General features: G+C 35.0%; 1 protein-coding gene across 2 annotated transcripts in view; it reads left to right on the forward strand.

The window, feature by feature from the left end:
- Window positions 1–21,607, forward strand: part of LOC106133953 (alpha-1,3-mannosyl-glycoprotein 4-beta-N-acetylglucosaminyltransferase A) — a 47,449-nt gene that overhangs the window by 14,426 nt on the left and 11,416 nt on the right. Inside the window, exons 2-3 of one of the 2 annotated variants that reach the window (XM_013333858.2) lie at window positions 8,504–8,607; window positions 19,578–19,690. In XM_013333858.2, the coding sequence (XP_013189312.2) occupies window positions 8,504–8,607; window positions 19,578–19,690 (217 nt within the window). Of the gene's footprint in view, window positions 1–8,503; window positions 8,608–19,577; window positions 19,691–21,607 lie in introns of those variants that run through there. The other variant, XM_060953474.1, reaches the window with a different exon arrangement.

Consider the following 21,607-nt stretch of genomic DNA (forward strand, 5'->3'; position numbering starts at 1 on the left):
ATTTGATCAAGGTACGTTCGTCTAGGCCTTCCCACTCCAACAGTCCCATTCACACCTTTGTATATTGTAAGAGATCTATATTTGTCAATTGACGTCAGGTGAAAATGCTGCAGTGTAGATGGTTCCGATGCTTCTTCCAAACATAGAATTTGGAAGCGGTAATAAATATAATTAGACTTAAGTTTAATGATGTGTCATCACGCATCACAAGTTCTATACCACGGTGTTATAAAGTTATACCAAGTCTTGGGCTATACTAGCGTACTTCTAACTTCCAATTAGGATTATCGTCTGTAGTTGGGCTTATTCGAAGCCCATTCAATGTGTATAGATCGATTTTAGTTGAATCATGAAGTTAATTTGGGTTTTTCTTTTAGGCGATGTTCTACCATACTTATAATCATGTCTTTATCCATTGCGGGGTAAACAGAGCCAACTGTCTTGAAAAGAGTAATAGCCACGTTCAGCTGTTTGGCTCAATGATAGAATTGAGATTCAAATAGTGACAGGTTGTTAGCTCATCGCCTTAAAGAATCGCCTTAGTCGCCTTTTACAATGAGATCTTGTTCCCATTGAACTTTTTCTATGAGAACGAGATGGAGTAGTCCTTTTCTTTTTTTTATATGTGCCGGGTTATTCAAATTTCAACGTAATCGTTAGAGTTGTTTTGGAATACAAATATACTTATGTAGGTACAGTACAAGTTCACTCGTTTAATAGTGCAGGATAATAACGATTTTTTCATCGCCGATTCAAACTAGTTGGACTGTTAGTATGAATTCCGATATTTTCTCTACTAATAAAAAGAGACGTCTGCGCTGGTACGCTTCACTGGTGTTCCCAATAACCTTTGAGCGAGTGAGCTGGCTTTCATTAAATCCAGATTTTTTTTTGTGAATTTGCTAAAGAAACTGTTTTATAGATGCCTCTCCTAGTCATACTGACTGAGTTATTTTCTTTAATGTAGACAATGTGATTTCGTCGACGATTTCGATTTATAAGATCTACATTCATACATACATATGTACATATGGTCACGTCTATATCCCTTGCGGGGTAGACAGAGCCAACAGTCTTGAAAAGACTGAATGGCCACGTTCAGCTATTTAGCTATCTACATACATACATAAATCAAGCCTCTTTCCCGGAGGGGTAGACAGAGGCCACATCTTTACACTTGCCACGATCCCTGCACACTTCTTTCGCTTCATTCACATTCATAATTCTCTCTTCGTGCAAGCTCGTCGGTTTCGGGTACTCTTGACTTTTGCTAGAACGTGTCCGATTTGATCAAGGTACGTTCGTTTAGGCCTTCCCACTCCAACAGTCCCATTCACACCTTTGTATATTATAAGAGATCTATATTTGTAAATTGACGTCAGGTGAAAATGCTGCAGTGTAGATGGTTCCGATGCTTCTTCCAAACATAGAATTTGGAAGCGGTAATAAATATAATTAGACTTAAGTTATGTTGACGTCAATAAGTGATGCCTTGTATCCAATTTTGAAAATAAATCTATTCTATTCTTACTCTTGGCGTGAACTTTGGTTACATCTTCTTTAATCACTGTAATGGCCAAAAGTGCATCTCAGACACTCCTAGAAGACATCTTTACCCCTCTGAAAAGTAACACAGGTGCGCATTTTGACTATGATTCTGGATTGGGTAAGCCATATTTTTACCGTGCCGTGTGGCTCCCGGCACTAATACAAAAAAGAATAAGACCACTCCATCTCTTTCCCATGGATGTCGTAAAAGGCGACTAAGGGATAGGCTTATGAAATTGCGATTATTTTTTTAGGCGATGGGCTAGCAACCTGTCGCTATTTGGATCTTAATTCTATCATTAAGCCGAGCAGCTGAACGTGGCCATTCAGTCTTTTCGGGACTATTGGCTCTGTCTACCCCGTAAGGGATATAGACGTGTTCATATGTATTTATGTATATTTTTCCGTCCGACCTCCGCGATTTTTTTCGCAGGAACCTGAATCAAACCTAAATTGAATCATGGCGAAAGCTTGGAACCACACGGTACAATACGTACGTACGTAAATCATAAAAATCATAAATGTTTACTGCAAGCTGTTGAAAACCATAGCGTTTAACGAGGTTAACTATAAAAAGAGGTTTAATATTTATCAATTCGTTTAGTATTTTCTCTGTGAATTGAAAAGACTTAATTTTTATGCCATCACACCTTTCTAAAAGCTTGTCTTCGATTTCCGGAAGCCCTTGCAGGTGTGTAGTCGCCTTTTACGACATCGCTAGGAACACATTGAGTGATTTTAGTTCTCATATAACTTATTAATGTATATTACTTTGCCGATAACACCTTTTACATTTCTACATATAAAATGAAATTAGTTAATTATAGAGCGCGCTATTGAAACCTTTATGATATGTGCCACTCAAAAGGAATAATTAATGATACTACTAAGAATAGTAGACTAAGAATTGCACTTTACAAATGTTCATAGAATTTACATATAACACGATATAATATACCTAGAAATTATAAACTTCGCGCTACATTGTATTGGCAAAAAATCTTTTAAAGTTAAGTGATAAAGTAATTCATTCATTCATTCATATAGTCACGTCTTTATCCCTTTCGGGGTAGACAGAGCCAGCAATCTTGAAGAGACTGATTTTCCACGTTCTGCTGTTTGGCTTTATGATAGAATTCAGATTCAAATAGTGACAGGTTGCAAGCATATCGCCAATAATAAGAATTCCAAGATTATAAGCCTGTCCTTAGTCGCTTTTTACGACATCCATGGGAAATGAGATGGAGTGGTTTTATTCTTTTTTTATATTGGTGGAATGGTGGCGGGAACCACACGGCACTGCCGGGAACCACACGGCAAGTGAAAAAGTACAAATATTTTTAAACCCTTTTCTTAGTGTAGGCCTTCTTTAACTTTTTCCGTTTCAATGTAAGCGACATTGAGCTCTTCAGATGAATTTTGAGCCAGCTTGTTCACGTAAATTTTTCACCGCATCTTGTGGTCTTCCCTGAGGAAGCTTAAGAAATATTTGCAATAATGAATAAACATATACGGGACAGATTACATACTTATGTAGATTGAGTTAAATACCATCAATTGCGATGAAAACATTAAGCTATAGGTACATCGGCAAGAGGCTTTTCAGTCTTTTTAATAGTTTATGCTCTGTCTGCCCCGCAACCACGACCACGATTTTAATAGATCAAAGCAAAAGGCGTTGATCTATTAAAATCAACGAAGGTTTATAACTCCATTTTGCGCTCACTTTTATTAAGTCTTCAACGGCTTGTAATTTAATACGAGTTTTTTTTTTTTTGCTATGAATAAGTTCGTTAATAACAGGTTGTGTATGTCTGTCGATTCACTTGCGGCCTGTTTAGAAATGTGCACTTTTATTTTCTTCAATTCCAGCGAATGAATAGCTAATTTACTACTACAATGTGTTATTTGTGAAATTTTAATGTGTTACTTTAGTATTACATACATACATATAATTACGTCTATATCCCTTGCGGGGTAGACAGAGCCTACAGTCTTGTAAAGACTGATAGGCCACTTTCAGCTACATATTTGGCTTTAAGATAGGATTGAGATTCAAATAGTGACAGGTTGCTAGCCCATCGCCTAAAAGAAGAATCCCAAGTTTATAAGCCTACCCCTTAGTCGCCTTTTACGACATCCATGGGAAAGAGATGGAGGAGTCCTATCCTTTTTTGTATTGGTGACTGTGCCTGTTATGAACAGTTATTGTTATTCAAAATAGTGTATTTCCCCTGCGGGGTAGACGGAGCCGACAGCCTTGAAAAGACTGAATGGCCACAATCGATGGAACCAAGATTCAAATAAGGGACTAGGGATAGGATTGTAAACTTGGGATTCCTCTTTTACTACTGCTTCCAACCTGTCACTATTTGAATCTCAATTCTATCATTAAGCTGAACGCGGCCTTTCAGTCTTTCGATGACTGTTGGCTCTGTCTACCTCGCAAGGGATTATATGATATGTTACTCGTACGATGATCGTCTGTGCGCATCACGCAATTTTTGGTAAAATCTTACCGATTGACCATCAAAACTGAATAATTAAAAAAAAAGTTATAGAACAAAAATAAAGTCTTATCACATAAATTATTTTGTGATTTTCTAATAGAATGTAAGGAAACGATATAGTGAATGTTGTGTGCGGTGTTGTTTTATGGTCAATGCTTTACGGCAATTAATTTTAACTATACTTACACTATATTCATTAGCGGAGGTTTAATTAAATAGGTATTAAATCTCAGTTGAGGCATGAAAATGATTATAACAATATTAATGCAATACAACACTGGTTTTGGATTTTGTTTGTGTTGAAAATTTGTAGTCTTTTTTTCACTTAGCGACGGGACGTTCCGTTTCTATTATTAAAAATGATTAAAATGTAAGTAATGTTATAATATGTCTATTGGGAATTAAAGAAAAGGTAGGATGTTTTTTGACCTCGAACGATTAATCAAAATTTTATTATTAACAATTTACGGTATATAGAAAAAAATATATATAAATAAATATCTCAAGAGTTTATGGGCTTGTCTTATTATTTCACTAGAAATGTCTAAGATTAATTTGAACAGTTTATATGGCTTATTAATTTCTTTTAAGCAATGTTTCAGCAACCAATAACTATCTTAATCTCAGTTAAATGTATATCTCGCCTTCGAATCTCTCTGTACCTCTCTATGGGATAGAGAAGTGACATGTTGTGCCTTTAGTCTGTCTACTCCGTATGGGATAAATACGTAATATGTTAGTGTTATTTTCATACATAAATCACGCTTCTTTCCGGAGGGGTAGGCAGAGACTACATCTTTCCACTCGTCACGATCCTTGCGGACTTCATTAACTTAATCCAAGTTTTTAACTCACTTCAAGCTGAAGCTCGTCGGTGTCGGTAATTCATAATAATATATTTGTCCTATTCAAAATAATATATTTTTAGTAATTCGCCGAAACATGTAATTGTTACCTGTAATTCGAAACGTTTTTATTGTTGTTAAAGCAACAAGTATTTGACAAGCCCTACCCACTGGGTGGAGCCTTCTAAGCAAATCAGTCCCATTTTCAGTACCGTTAAAAGCACACCTTACACTATCGTTCTCATTAAAGCTCTATAACGTCACAGTAAAGGCGATCCATTCCAAAATGGTATCTTATAATTTGTTGGCCCCTGTACACACAAGATGAAATAGTTCTGCGCATGCCTCGAAAGAGAATGACTTAGAGAATCAAGGAGTTTTCTTATCAAAGTTTTGAGAGCTCGCGAGGGCTCCAGTCGCGCTAAATTCACAATAGTTTGAAGTATTTATCGAGTACAACTACCCATTTTGTTGAATTCTCTTTTAAATTCTAACAAAGATAAGTACAAATAAAATGTTGCTCTTGGCTATGTTTTACACATGGTTGAAAACGTTTTTCTTCTTAATTTATGATTTAGATTGGGGAAGAATATTTCGATTGCTGCGCGAGACGATTTTTAATTGTCAGTAATTTCATATTTTTAAATGAATTTCAATTTAATTGTTTTGAAATATTGTTGTTTTGATTAATATTCTTTTTTTCTGCAACTCTTCAAGTTAATTTGCTGATTGACGAAGATTGAAATATGGGGTAAGGACTTGTTCTCTGTCAATTAAATTTTATAGGCATACGTAAATAATAAAACAAATATTTATCCTTAAGAATACTCAAGTGTAATATGTATGTGATACTTTTAATAACTTATTTGTTAATTAAATAATTTTAAAGTTATGTATGTAATGATTCGAAATGGAAAGCGATGAAATATATTCATCATTTTAAATAAATTTCATAATTTCAACGTCACACAATTTGAAACTAATCTACAAAGTTATTGGAAAAAGTTGTTAATATAGAACTGAACAGCAAAATATTTTTTTTAGATTTGATGAGATTGTCAATAAGTATACCTATATATACTTAGGTACTTATTAAGCTGACTCTAATCAATGTGATTTGTAAAAGATTTGTCATAAAAATAATATAATATTTTTACTCAACAAAATCTTTCAAAATATATCATAGTTATAATCATAATAATAATAATAATCATAGTTATTATTTATATTTATTAGTAATTAGTATATCCGTATATATTTAAGTATTATTTATTATCTGAAGAATAAATACGATTAAATTTTCGCTAATTGTAGACAATTAAATCGATTCGTAATTCGTTATATATTAAGCCTTTTGTCTAGTCATACAATTGTGTCCAACTCCATATCCAGATCCAGATTTATAATAAAATAATAACTGAACGATGTCTGTACTTGGAAGTTATTGGTGATAAGTCGATTTGAGAGATAGGGTGGGCATTTTCAGTATTTTTTACGGCGAACGAACTAGCGGGCAACACCTTCATGTATAATAAATCTATATAAAAAAATCGCATAAGAGCACTATGAACTTGTGCATCGAGAAATTTAAACGACAAAGGGCAGTGACATTTGAAATAGTAGCACTTAGAAATTTCAGAAGTGGCAGGCAGCAAATTGTGAAATTTCACCAATATTTTCACAAGCTTTCAAAGTATTACGTTTGTGCGCTGTCTACAGTTCTGAGAGTGATATGTTACGAACATATATATATATATACATATATATACTCTCAAGATACGTTTGATTCACAATGTGATCTGGTACGCTTTGAAAAGAGGTTCACACCTGTTTTGAAAGACTTGGTAAGTGTTAGAGAGATATATATATATATATATCTCTAACACTTACCAAGTCTTTCAAAACAGGTGTGAACCTCGGAACAAACTACACTGCAGTATAGATATATATATATACTGCAGTGTAGTTTGTTCCGCCGTTTCTTCTATACATGCGCTTTGGACGCGGTTATAGATATAATTAGATTAAAGTGATGTGACGTCAATAAGTGATACTTTGTATCCAATTTTGAAAATAATTCTTTTCTACTCTATAAAAATCAAAATTTCCAATCGTAATATAATACTTTCTGGTTAAGTTTATACAACAGAAAACCTATAATAAGCCTTATTACATTACAAAACCAGACTTATATTTTCCAGATAAAAATAGCCTCTTTGTGATACACGTGGTATATTCAAGTATAATTAAGTACGTTCATAATGACATAATCATCGTTAGATTATTCAGATTTTTATCGAATAAAATCGAGTGACCTACATGATAATATCATCGTTCTGGTGAGAAGGCCTTCGTCAAATCACCTAGATTAGGTACTCCGGGCTTTGAAGTTGAATCGCTGAAAATACAACCGAAATCATGCTAAATTATATATAATCAAGCCGTTTTCCGGTGGGGTAGGCAGAGACTAAGAACTTTTTTCCACTTGTCACAATCAGATGATAATTCCTAGTGATTTCTTTCACATGACAGTATATATATATAGTCAAAGCTTACTTGAAAACACTGATAGGCCACGTTCAGCTGTATGGCTTGATAATAGAATTGAGATTCAAATAGTGAGAGGTTGCTAGCCCGTCGCCTTTTACGGCATCCATGGGAAAGAGAAGAAGTGGTACTAATCTTCCTTTTATTGGTGCCGGGAACCACACGGCACTGTACAGTATATTCCCAGTTGAAAACTGTGTCTCTCTCTACGTTAAGTGAATCGATATTATTATTATTATTATTTTTTTAATATTCTTAATGTGCAATAATGGGTTTGTAATTTATTCATTTATTCTGCTTGCTCAAGACCGCGGGGACGGCTTAAGACAACATGCATCTAAGTGATAGTTTCTTGTGAAATTAATTTGTAAAGTTTAAAGACGATTCCTTGTCTGATAACGAAATTAATGAGATATTTCGATGCGGTCGCTACTACTACATCAATGTGATACTAAAACAGCATCGTATTTTTGAAATGGATACCAAAATTTTGTAACATATTATCGAAAGTTGATTTTTTATCATCAATTATGGATGTTATGGTGGGATGATCTGTTTGTATTGAAAAATCAACAATTTACCTTTGTATCAATAATTTTCCAAATCAGAAAGACGTGTGACTGGTCGGCGATGTAGCCCAAATAATGGTCGTTACAAATCAAAAACATACATACATATGGTCACGTCTATATCCCTTTTGGGGTAGACAGAGCCAACAGTCTTGAAAAGACTGATTAGCCACGTTCAGCTGTTTGGCTTTAAGATAGAATTGAGATTCAAACAGCGACAGGTTGCTAGCCCATCGCCTGAAAGAAGAATCACAATAGCATATCCCTTAGTCGCCTTTTACGACATCCATGGGAAAGAGATGGAGTGGTCCAATTCTTTTTTCTATTATACAAAATATAAAAGTTTTTGTTTACAAATCAAAAACTTTATCATTTTGTAGGTAGTGGTTCAGCACTAATAAGCTGGAAATGTTTTTAATGTAAAACTTATATCATGTGTTAAAGGAAAACATACATACATACATAATACTGGTTTCATTTCCAGGCAAAACATGACCCGGGGAGCTTGCACGCCCCGGAAGCGGTTCGTGTACCTGCTCATTTGCGCCGCAGCGGTATTTTCCCTACTCGTCTTTACCCTCTCTGGAGGTAAGTTTATACGTATAGTCGCGTCTATGTCCCTTGCGGGGTAGACGGAGTCAACAGTTTTGTAAAGACTGAAAGGCCTCGTTCAGCTGTTTGGCTTGATGATAGAATTGAGATTCAAATAGTGACAGGTTGCTAGTCCATCGCCTAAAAAAAAACCAAGTTTATGAGCCTATTCCTTAGTCGCTTTTTTCGACATCCATGGGAACGGGACGGAGTACTTAATTATCCAGTTATTTCATTGTTTGCCAAGAAGATTCCTGAGCTTTATGAGCCTAGTCCTTAGTCGCCTTTTTCGACATCCATAGGAATGAGACGGGGTACTTAATTATCTATTTCTTTTATTGTTTGTCGGTTGACTGGAAGAGTATTCGAGTCATCCCTTCATGGGATAAGTCCGTCATTACTAGTGATTTATTTCTTTTATATCTATGTAGGTAGGTACTATTTTGTAACTGCATACATTTCTGTGCTATAAAGATATTACAAACAAACAAACAAACAAAAAAAAACAAGTAAATGTAGGTATATGCTATTGTGTGACCTTGATCCCATAGGGATTGTGTTCTTTGCGGAGGTAAGACGCGAGACGGTCTGAACAAAAGCGTCTTACCTGTAATAACTTCTATTAACGACAAATTCTTAGAAAAATTTCTATGATATTATTGGACCAAAATTCTCCGTGATATTTGGCTTGTGTTTAGAAAGACAATTTTATGAAACTGTCGTCGTTATCAATATGTTTTCCGTAAATACTTTTAGACTGTTGTTTCTCTTAATTTATTTATATATTTATGTACGTCAAGGAAAATAAGAATAACTACTTAAAATAAAGAGAAATTTCTTCCAGCAAGCCCTCGACAGGAAAGTGTAAAGAAAGGCATTGGCTTGTGTACATAATAATTAAGATATAAACTTACATAAACTTACTGATGTTAATAAACCCAAAACATATTATCATAAAATAACAAATATCAAATAAACAAACATACATGAATACAATACAATAAAATAGGAGCAAAAGAAATAGAAAAACTCAACAAATATCACCTACTCAAAACAGAGATAACAAGATTTTGGAACACCAAAACAGTAATAACACCCATAGTAATCGGAGCAACAGGAGAAATAGCAAAGAATCTGCGACAGTACTGTTACAGCTTACACTCCAACATTGACATCACTATAATGCAGAAACAAGCAGCACTACACACAGTCTGTTGAGTAAAGTTTTAGGGAACACTATGTTTATTGAAGGGGACGTCGAATCTCCCTCTTCCTGAAGGCTTCAGGACGGGAATTCGACAAGAAACCGACTCGGAGGTCAAGAAAAATTAAAAAATGATAATAAATACAATATAAATGGACATTCTCTTTATTTCCTTAAACCTCAGATAAGTTTAATCACACCGGCCCTAACTATCACAGCTTAAGATATAGCATATCGGATAACTGGTGCTTCTATTAAATCGACTTAATATAATTTGCCATCATAACTTTTCCAATTAACTTTCATTCATTAGTGGAAGCCATTGTTGTCATAGCGACCCGTGTGAGGCATTCCAGATAAATCCTTTCAATTCTTTCGTCTGTGGATTGATAGATAATCCGCGTTTTCCACTTTATTGAATTCAGACGTACTTACTAAATGATTAAGAGCTAGTATTTCAGTTACCGGATAAAGTTATTAGTGTGGTACCCGGCACCAATAGAAAAATGTGTAGAATCACCCTATCTCTTTCCCATGAATGTCGTAAAAGGCGACTAAGGGATAGGCTTATATACTTGGGATTCTTCTTATAGGCGATGGGCAAGCAACAAAACAAAGCTGTCAGTATTTGAAACTCAATTCTATCATCAAGCCAAGCCAGCCGAACGTGGCCTTTCAGTCTTTTGATGACTGTTGGCTCTGTCTACCCCGCAAGGGATGCAGACGTGATTATATGTTATGTTTTTTTATTCTATCTAATCTATTCTTTATTCTTTTATCCTAGTGACACTGCATCTTTTTTTCGGCTTTATTGCAATTTTTATAAAGAATATCTTTTGTGCCTATTAAAATATAAATCCTAACAATATCTGATTCAGCTAAGTAAAATAGCATTTAGGATATTGCATAATGTAATTGTACGTGTCTGAATAAGTGACTGAATTATTTAGTGTGTATGGATAGATACAAATGGAATAGGCCCTTATTAATTCAGTCACTGCATAATCTTACTGTAAATCTTACTGCTTGCTTAAAATAATTGTCAAAATTTCAAGGTAGGAAAATACATACCCGTAATATAATTTTATTATTATCTTTAGGTTTTAAAGATGTTTAGATAATAGGTAGTTTCATTTCATTTTAACTATAATAAGTTAAAATTTTATCGACACAGTATTTTATGTTAATTTCTGCGTTTCCGTAATTTTTACCTTTCAAATTTACATTAAAATAGTATATTTAAAATTATACATCGAAACTTTTCATTTTTGTTAAAATATAGGTATAAATTGGTTGATTTAAAATTAAATATTCGTGTCAGACCTTTATAGCAATCATTACGGATATTTAAAGAAATATTTATCTAGTAAAATATGTAGGTATATTATTCAAATTGTACTAACATGAAATTAAATTTCTTCTCGTGAACAAAACTAGCATAGGCGTGTTGGCTTCGCCGCCGGCAACAGCCACATTATAATTTACGAATAAATTAAATCTATGCATGCGAACGGGAAAACGCGCAAAGTGTAGTGCCAATTGTTTACCGGCACCATTACAGTGCCGTGTGGTTACCGGCACCATTACAAATAAGAATAGGACCACTCCATCTCTTTCCCATTGTTTAAAGTTGTATAGCGCACTGGCCGCTAAGAAAAAAGTAAATTTTTGTAAAATGAAAAATAAAGGACATAAATAACATTTAAGTTATGCTTAGGATGTCGTAAAAGGCGACTAAGGAATAGGCTTTTAAACTTGTAATTCCTCTTTTAGGCGATGGGTTAGCAACCTGTCATTATTTGAATCTCAATTCTATCATTAAGCCAAATAGCTGAACGTGGCCATTCAGTCTTTTCAAGACTGTTGGCTCTGTCTACCCCGCAAGGGATATAGACGTGACCATATGTGCGTGTGTGTGTATGTATGTAGTGCCAATTGTTTACGGCCAACGTCGTGTCCTCCGAGATTGTTAGCGAAACAACAAAAGCAGTGGAAGGTATCATTTTAGAAATAGCGGACCCCGCGAATAACCCGGGCGTAAACACGTGGGAAGGCTCCCGACGTGGAAAATGTAGCGCCCGACAATCAGCGGCGCAGGATGGCGTACGGAAATAGAGGTAGTTGTAGAAAATACAACCATTGGCTTTGGATGTCATTTCCTTTATTGAAGAGCACATTCGTGTCTGTGAGGAAACGATATTTGAATTACAATTTTAAGACTTGATGTGCCTATCTGGTGTACGTTCATCATACATTTTGTCTTCGCTTCTATTGGATGTTAAAATTAGGTTCGGTTGCGACAATTAGGAATAAGGATGAATGAGTTCCGAATCCCGGGAGATGGTTGACTGCTTGTGCGGAGTTTTGAAAAAAAGGAATGACTGTGAATGTAAGTGCACGTACATCATACATTTTGTCTCCGCTCCTATTGGATTTTAAAATTAGTCTTGGTTGCGACAATTAGGAATAAGGATGAATGAGTTCCAAATCCCGGGAGATGGATGACTGCTTGTGCGAAGCTTTTTTTTTTAAAAAAAAATAAATGACTGTTAATGTAAGTAAAAAAAAAGTTTTATAAAAAGTCATGAAAAATGAAGTCAGAGAGTTTAATATTTTAACAGGAACAAAAGCGGAGTAAGTGTTAGGTTTTTTAATGGAATTTGAAAAAGCGGAAAAGAATATAAATTATGACACGGTTATAGAAATAAGAATAAATTCGGGTGACATTGTGAATGAAGCTCAAGATTACTCCAACGAATTTGTATGAAAATGAGATGAATGTACCTAAATGAAGAAAAAATAAAATTTAGAAATCAGGACTAGTATAAAAATGTAATCTCTGCCTATGGGAATTAGGTAGAAACTACATTGTAAACACTATAAACATGGAAAGATGCATGTTCAGAAAATGACGATAATTCTTTTGTACGTAAACACAGTGTTTACTAACACTTTGTTGCCACTTCAGTGCTCTGTGCCCCCAGGGGTTCGGCCTCTATAACAGAGACCCCACCTCGAATAGAAATCGCGGAAGCATGCAAATTATTGCAGGTTACTGTGATATTACAGTCTCGCCTATTAGTCTCGCCACTGACTGTACTTACTGTTATTATTTTACTGGCGTTTGTCCCTCTTTGGAGCCCGGGGTCAGCCTTTGTCTGGTCTTGGAGTGGGTTAGACAGGTAATTATAAGGAGTGACCCCCATCTTTTAACAGTCAGAATGGTGTGTGACTCTGTCAAGATTTTTTAACTTGAAACAAGGATTCACATATGCCTTAGTTTATTTGCTTAGCCGTGTGTTGCCATGTAGTTTAAGGTACTTTAGAATAGGACTACACCATATCTTTCCCATGGTTATCGCAAAAGACGTCTAAGGTATGGATTTGAATAGTGACAGGTTGCTTGCCATTCGCCTGCAAGAAGAATCCCAAGTTTATAAGCGTATCCGTTAGTCGCCTTTTACGACATCCTTTGTATCCTGAGTGCTTCTTTTTTTTCTTTTGTTGCTAGGAACCACACGGCACTTAAAATTACAATCGACTAAAATTTTGATAAAATATTACCTGGTCAAGCCTGTTTTCTTTATTTTTTCTTCGCATTGATTGATTCACAGAATAAACGGATTTTCTCATCAGCTATTTCCACAAAGGCCGGTATCATTCTCGACAGGTTTACCACAACAATGGCCGCATTAAATTTTCAATACTTCATTTGTGATTCGCTACAGTAGTGCGGCGGGCGAGTGTAAACCCGTATTTACAAAATATAAAGCACAATTGTAGTGTAAAATACACGTAGGTACAAATTTATGTTACAACTGATTTTAAAGTTAATAAATAACTAGCTGTGCCCGCGACTTCGTCCGCGTGGAATAGTTATTTTGGGCATCATTGAAGCCCTCAAGGATGAATAATTTTTTCCGTTATTTTTTTCACTATTTCCATTATTTCTTTGCTCCTTATAGTTGCAGCGTGATGTTATATAGCCTGAAGCCTTCCCCGATAAGTGGTCTATTCGACGCAAAAAGAATTTTTCAATTCGAACCAGTACTTCTTGAGATTAGCGCGTTCAAACAAACAAACAAACTCTTCAGCTTTATAATATTAGTATAGATACAGGTATTATCTATATATCTCGGACGTTTCGAATATTGTCACAATGATGCGTGGTCACCGAGCGAGATATAATAAAGGTATACATTACGCGCGCATTTGATACCTGTATTATTTATACAGGGATAAAAACGTCCGTAAGGGATAAAAACGTGATTTTTTGGATGTATGCATGTATACGTTAGTACTCCATACAGGTACAATCCATAGAATCTATTTCAGGTGACTCCATTGTTACACGTATATATGAACGAAGAAAATGTATTTATTGTTCAAGTTTTAAGTCCATCGAGGGACGGAACACCTGGCTATTGTAAGGATTTACTTTTCAATGAAAAGAAAATAATAAATAGCACTTGGTTCCGTTTGTATAATTCTATCATTTTATTTAGCGCCGTGTGGTTTCTGGCACCGATAGAAAAAGAATGGGACCACTCCATCTCTCTCCCATGGATGTCATGGATATTTTACAAGAAACGTTTCCAATTTGATCAAATATTCATTATGGCGTTCTACTGCTAACTAACGCACACATTTTTTTTTCCATTTTGAATATTCAATTTCTTCCTTACACGAGGCAGGCAACTTACTAGGCTCAGTACTTACATACATACATATGGTTACGTCTACATCCCTTGCGTCTATATCGTCTATATCTATATCTCAGTACTTTATACTCATTATTTAAAATTTATTAATTCTGTATTGATTATTTAATGAATCATATATAGATATATTATAATGAATGAAAGCAGGTTGACTAAGCAGATATACAAGGAGAGTGTGGAGGAAAAGATCGCAATGGGAAGACCTAGACGAACGTATCTTGATCAAATTAAGGACGTCCTGGTAAAGGGTCAGGTCAAGAGTACCCGAAACCGCCGAGCTTGCATGAACAGAGTTATAAATGTCGATGAAGCGAAGGAAGTATGCAGAGATCGTGGCAAGTGGAAAGAGGTAGTCTCCGCCTATCCCTCTGGGAAAGAGGCGTGATTTTATGTATGTATGTATATATTATAATTGTGCTAAATATGGAAGATGCTTCGACATATTGCATGTGGGCGCGCGTAAGTATAAGTTGTCATTGTTAGTTTGCTTAATGTATTTTACGTTTACGGTTCAATGAAACTATGACGTCCCGGATACAGCGGGATGTCTACGTGTAATGTTTACTGGTGCTCGGGACTCGGGAACAAGTCTAGCAAAATAATCCGATTTCACGACAGAATCAATTTCACATTCGATTAAAAAAAAAAATTAGAAGAATCTGTATTTTTTTCTTTATTAGCAAAAAAAAGAAAACATGTTTATTCGCTGTTCGTTTGATGGAATTAAATTGTTCAAGGTATTTTAAACATTGTATAAAATTTTTATTTTCCCGCTGGAATAAACATACACTACATCATTCCACTTGGTATAATACCGCTTATTATTTTTATTTCAAATACATTTATGAATATTTTTAAACAAGCTAGTCGGTTTAAGGTAATCCTGAAAGGACTTTTCAATAGAAAATCCCGATTTGATAACCTTATTCCGGTTTTTCCTTGTTCATAAAATGTAACAATACTGTACTTAACAATTGAATTATTATTATGTGATTCATCAGACAGGAAACCTATAAATAGTTGTTGCAATGAGATAAATTTATTGAATTATAATATTCAATATCATTTTAACACAACGTTAAATAAGCCTTAGTTGAAATAACATGCTATTTTAAATTATGAAAAATTTACAGATCAATTTTTTATTTAATTTAATGTAAATATGTAAGATTATATTTTAATTTTTTTTATTTGCAACATTATAAATCTCAATAAAAGAATGACATTTACAGTCTAGATTTTTTAAAATAGAAAATACAGACTGCTTCTTAATGCACACACATAAAATCACGTCTATATCCCTTGCGGGATAGACAGAGCCAATCGTCTTGAAAAGACTGAGAGGCCACATTCAGCTGTATGGCTTTGTAATGGAATTGAGATTTAAATAGTGACAGGATGCTAGCCCATCGCCTAAAAGAAGAACACCAAGTATATAAGCCTTTCCTTTAGTCGTCTCTTAAGACATCCATGGGAAAGAGATTAAGTGGTGCTATTCTTTTTCTATTGGTGCCGGGAACCACACGGTACCGATGGCTAAATGATAAGATTTATACTCAGAGAAGGTTAGAGTTTCACAAGTTCACTCATCAGTCATCTCACAATATTGGCTAGTTATACAATCCTTTTACCAAAAACAATACAGGTATGATATTTTATATTCTAGATTCGACTAAGAATATCTAGAATAATGAACAATGGCGACGTATTTAATCGACAGTTGCCTTTGTGTGCCATATTTCTTAACAAAGAAAACTGTTTACCATTAATAGTCGTTACGTCATATGGTGGTATTATACCTATTACTAGGTAAGAAACTAATGACGACATATATGTTACGCGGCTACTAGACTGCTCATAAAATGCAGCCTTAATTTAATAAAGGTAAAGTTCATATTTCTTACTTAGTTCAAAATGAGAGTACGTTTAAAATTATGATTGTGATGTGGAACAAATTATTTACTACGATATTTTTATTTATACAGATGTGTTAGCTAGCCCCGGGTTTCAGTGTAAGGTTTTAATAATTTTATAACTAAATTTTTCATAAGGGATAGCCTTATGTACTTGAGATTCCTTTAGTAGGCGATGGGCTAGCAACCTGTCACTATTCGAATCCCAATTTCATCATGAAGCTGAATGTGGCCTCAGTCAGTCAAGACTGTTGGCTCTATCTACCCCGCAAGGGATATAGATATAAATGTATGGATGTATTCGTACGTAGACAATGTATTATTCAGATATTTTTTAAAAAAATATATTTATATAATACTTAAAAAATTTAAGGGGTAATCTCAAAAATACCGGTAAATGTCTAGTCCAGAAAATAGTGTACAATTTTAAAGGTCTTCAAACAAGGCAACGATGGAAAATTACAGTGTCTTCCGCCGTGCCATATGAGGGGACCTAAAGGATATTAATTATAGGTTTTCCTTTAATTAATTTTCCATAAGCTTATTAGCTTGTAGTTTTCTGAATACGAGTACATCGGCTGAGAGACATCCCGCGGGAGCATGGAAAATTACAGCGACATCCGCCAAGTAAAATAAGGTTTTTCTAGATACCTAAGGAAAATTAGTTTAATACATATAGGTATATAGGTGCCGTGTGGTTCCCGGCACCAATAAAAAATGAATAGGACCACTCCATCTCGTTCCCATGGATGTCGTAAAAGGCGACTAAGGGATAGGCTTATAAACTTGGGATTCTTCTTTTAGGCGATGGGCTAGCAACCCGCCACTATTTGAATCTCAATTCTATCATTAAGCCAAACAGCTGAATGTGGCCCATCAGTATTTTCAAGACTGTTGGCTCTGTCTACCCCGTAAGGGATAAAGCCGTGATCATATGTATGTATGTATGTAGGTATATAGATAAGCCACGCCAGTAACCATTAATTTAGTCGTAAGGGATATAATTTCTAAAAAAAAGTGGGCACTGACTTATTGTTTATCTGATACATCAACCCACATGCAAAAGCGCTTTGCATCGAGTATTGATATTTGGCTTATCCTTTTATGGTAGACTAAGAGAAGATTTGCCGAAATTTCAGCGGGAACAAATGTATCGTCTCACACAGGTCGAGCACCGTATGCTAGTATGATATTTGTATGAGAAGAGTATTTTTTTATGATATGTACAGGTTTAGTCACGATGTTTTACCCTCACCGTAAGAGTAATTGGTTAGCATTTAAACTAATGTACCTTCGAAAATATTCATTGGCTGAGTTAGGGATCCATTTCTCATGACATTGTTGTATCATAATGACGGCGGGTCAGGGATCTTCAGCGTTACTGCATGACGTGGTCTATCAATTAGCGAAGCAATACTGTTCCAATATTGGTTCAAGGTTAACTGTTTGTTTGTTGCGAAATAAGGTACCTTTTATTTTCAATCTTTATTTTATGAAAGCCGACGGTTTTCATATGAGAAGTATTAAACTTTGCGTGAAATAAGACATAAGTATAATATTAAAAGTATCGACCAAGGTCACGCACGGATTGAATCTTTGTTTAGCCAAAAGGTCAAAAGGGATTAAATCTTTGTTTAATCAAAAATTACAAAATTTTGTTGTATTTCATATTTGTTTTTTGATATTATTGTGTAGTTTAGTGGTAGGGTAAGTTACGAGTAAGTACAGTCTTAAGTATATATAATGTGATACTAATAAAATTAAGAGACTAAATCCAATTGTTGTCTTTTTAAGTCCTTACTACAATTTACTCCAATCAATACATAGATGAGGAAGAACACTTTCTATTATGAAATTATAAATATACTAGCTTTCCGCCCGCGGCTTCGCCCACGTGTAATTCGGTTATATATAGCGTTTTTTAATGATCTCAACAGGGCTTTTTCTTCCACAGGCTGAAATCTTGTTACAACTGGAATTAAATATAGCCTGTGTTACTCAGGGATGATGTAGCTTTCTAATGGTGAATGTTTGAAATCGATTCAGTAGTTTCGGAGTTTATCGATTACATGTGTTTTACAGGCAATTACGTTTTTGACAATTTCATAGATCTGTTTAAGTATTTGCGTCTGATAGTCATCATCCCATGTGAATGAGCTGATGATGGAAGGTACAACTCCTCAACGGTTAGGAGTTGAAAGAAAATTCTTACGAAGTTATACGTACATGTAAGGCTATTAGGTTGACCTGATAATAAAAAGTAAATCCCATTAACGTTAAGAATTTAGGTGAAAATGGATGCGGACAAATTTCGTCTCTTCACTTGTTTCCTTTTAGCTGTTTGTAGTGTTAACACAAAATAGGGATTTAAAGGCGTGATGTTATTAATGTTATGCATGTATGTACATAATTATGTATGTTATTATGTATGTTAAAGAGACGACTGAAAGTTGTCATACAAAGTCTTTTTTTTTAAGGATGGGAAATCATCAAATGACCTCTCCCGCTCTGGGTGGAACGGAAGGGAGTGTCAGACTTTTACTGACTAAAACCCACCTCGTTCCTCCAGTTGCCCTTTGCGTTCCGGGGCCACGGTATCTCGTTAGAACTTTCCCGCAGCCCCGGCTCAGTTTATCCCGTTTCCCCCCCTTGGGGGTTGACATTTCAAAAATCCCTTCTTAGTGCTCACTTATGTTACTAAAGGAACCTCTGTTCAAAATCTCAGACTCCTATACCGAGCGGTTTCGGCTGTGCGTTAATAAATCAGTCACCCAATCGCACCCCCTAAATCACGATTGGAGGGTAGTTTGAAAAAACTTATAATGTCAAACATATTTACTTGCCTATGTACGTGTTCATGCCAAGTTTCAAGTTTATAAACCCAAGGAATAAGATTTTTCATAGAAACGTTTTTACCCCATTTCCCCCCCTTGGGGGTTGAATTTCCAAAAATCCTTTCTTAGTGCTCCCCTACATATCCCAAGGAACCTACATTCCAAATTTCAGCTGTCTACGACCAGTAGTTTCGACTGTGCGTTGTCTGTCAGTCAGTCACTCAGTAACGGAAGAGTTTTATATATATAGATATATATATATATATATATAATATTGGCTCACAATTGTCAACAGGGAGTCTGCAGAACGAGATGAAGATGGAACAGAAGCTGTTCGACATGCAGGCTCACCTTCAGTTACTGGAGTCCCTCTACCGCTCCCGCCAGCAAGAAGTTATTTCCATGCAGGTGAATTGAGTCCATACATACATACATACATATGGTCACGTCTATACCGCTTGTGGGGTAGACAGAGCCATCCAGTCTTGAAAAGACTGAATGGCGACGTTCAGCTATTTAGTTTAATGACAGAATTGAGTCTCCAATAGTGACAGGTTGCTAACCGATCGTCTAAAAAAGAATCCCAAGTTTGTAAACCTATCCCTTAGTCGCCTTTTACGACATCCATGGGAAAGAGATGGAGCGGTCCTATTCATTTTTGTATTGGTGCCGGGAACCACACGGCACGAGTCGGTAAGGCACTGAATTGAGTCCACTCCGTATTATAAAGTTTTAATCAGTCTCAAGTAGTTGGTGTCTATGATACGGATGGAAAAAGTTTTCATTGCATTAATGCAAAAAGCAAATAATCTTTGAAGCGTGGATGAAGTAGACTTAGGCACTTATTCAATGGATAGGTAGATAAAAGTTAATTGATAGGTAGATAAATCGCAATACGCCCGAAGGTAGGATAGTATAACGCCACTACTCAAAATTTTAAATTTTTATTCATTTTTATGATGTACTAGAGGCCGCCCGCGACTTCGTCCGCATGGAAACCCTATCAATCCCGCGGGAACTCTGGGATAAAAAGTAGCCTATGTGTTATTCTGGGTCTTCAGCTACCTACATACCAAATTTCATGGTAATCGGTTCAGTAATTTTTGCGTGAAAGAGTAACAAACATCCATACAAACTTTCGCCTTTATAATAGTAGTAGGAAGGATTTCAGACGCCACTCTTTGAATCTCATTACAACTTATAGCCAAATAGCTGAACGTGGCCTATCAATCTTTTCAAGACTATAGATATAGACGTCATTAAACGTCACTTTTATTAATTGTAATATTGTGTGTTGGTTTCACAACATTGGTTGACGTTAAATAAATTTCTTCACACTAAGTTTACTGCCGCTTCCAAATCAGAAGTGAGTGCAGAAGAAGCGGTTACAAACTGCGCTGCAGCATTTTCTTCAATAACGTCAACTTTACAATTATCCAAACTTACAATAGAAATGTGAATGAGAGAATACATTGTTATGATTAATTGAAATTTAAATATTTTATTTATATTACACTTACCTTTACCTTACATTGTATTATACTTTTGATTTTATCTTTTGCAACTAATATAGCGAATAGCTTTTATCTGTATATTAAATAACCAGGTCTAATTTTATGGCAAATGAATTTTGTTGCTTCATAGAACCATTGAAATAAGTACACTTTGCAGATATCTTAAAGAGATTTAATATAGGTAGATATATTGCTTTATGCGATGTAGACATTAGCTAGTTAATTATTTCTCGTTTAAAACAAGCGATGTTTATTTTGTAAGCGATCTCTTGTTTTCCTATTATTGTTTTTAAGTTTATTATTAGACGTCTAATTAGCTTGATTGGGACATTTCTAGAAAAAAGGTTTGTTTATGTCTACCGGTACATTAGCAAACATTATTATTAGTAAGTACTGCCTTTTTGTTCATGAATAAGAAGAAATGTTTTTTTTTTGTATCATCAGCTAATGAGTTTTGGGAATCTTTTTGCATTAAATCTTGTTTATAAACGTCATTTTCATAGCTACTTTTTGCGTCTTTAAGTAATTTCGTAAAGGTTTGAAATAAAATCTTCATTTTGTAAATACTTATAGATAAATTTACTCTTTAAGAATTTCCAGGAAACTTATCGGCTCTGCCACAATAAACACTTATCACAGAGATAATAATTAATAGACACCTATTTCATCTTTCATATAATATTTTATTAATAAATAATCGGCTCAGATTATCTAGTGATTTGTATTGGTGTCGGTCTAGGATGATGTACGTTCTATTTTATGTCTTCTTTTAAAGTTATAATGATGATAATGATAAAACAACGAATAAAAA

This window comes from Amyelois transitella, chromosome Z (assembly GCF_032362555.1).
Source record: "Amyelois transitella isolate CPQ chromosome Z, ilAmyTran1.1, whole genome shotgun sequence".
Lineage (NCBI taxonomy): Eukaryota > Metazoa > Arthropoda > Insecta > Lepidoptera > Pyralidae > Amyelois > Amyelois transitella.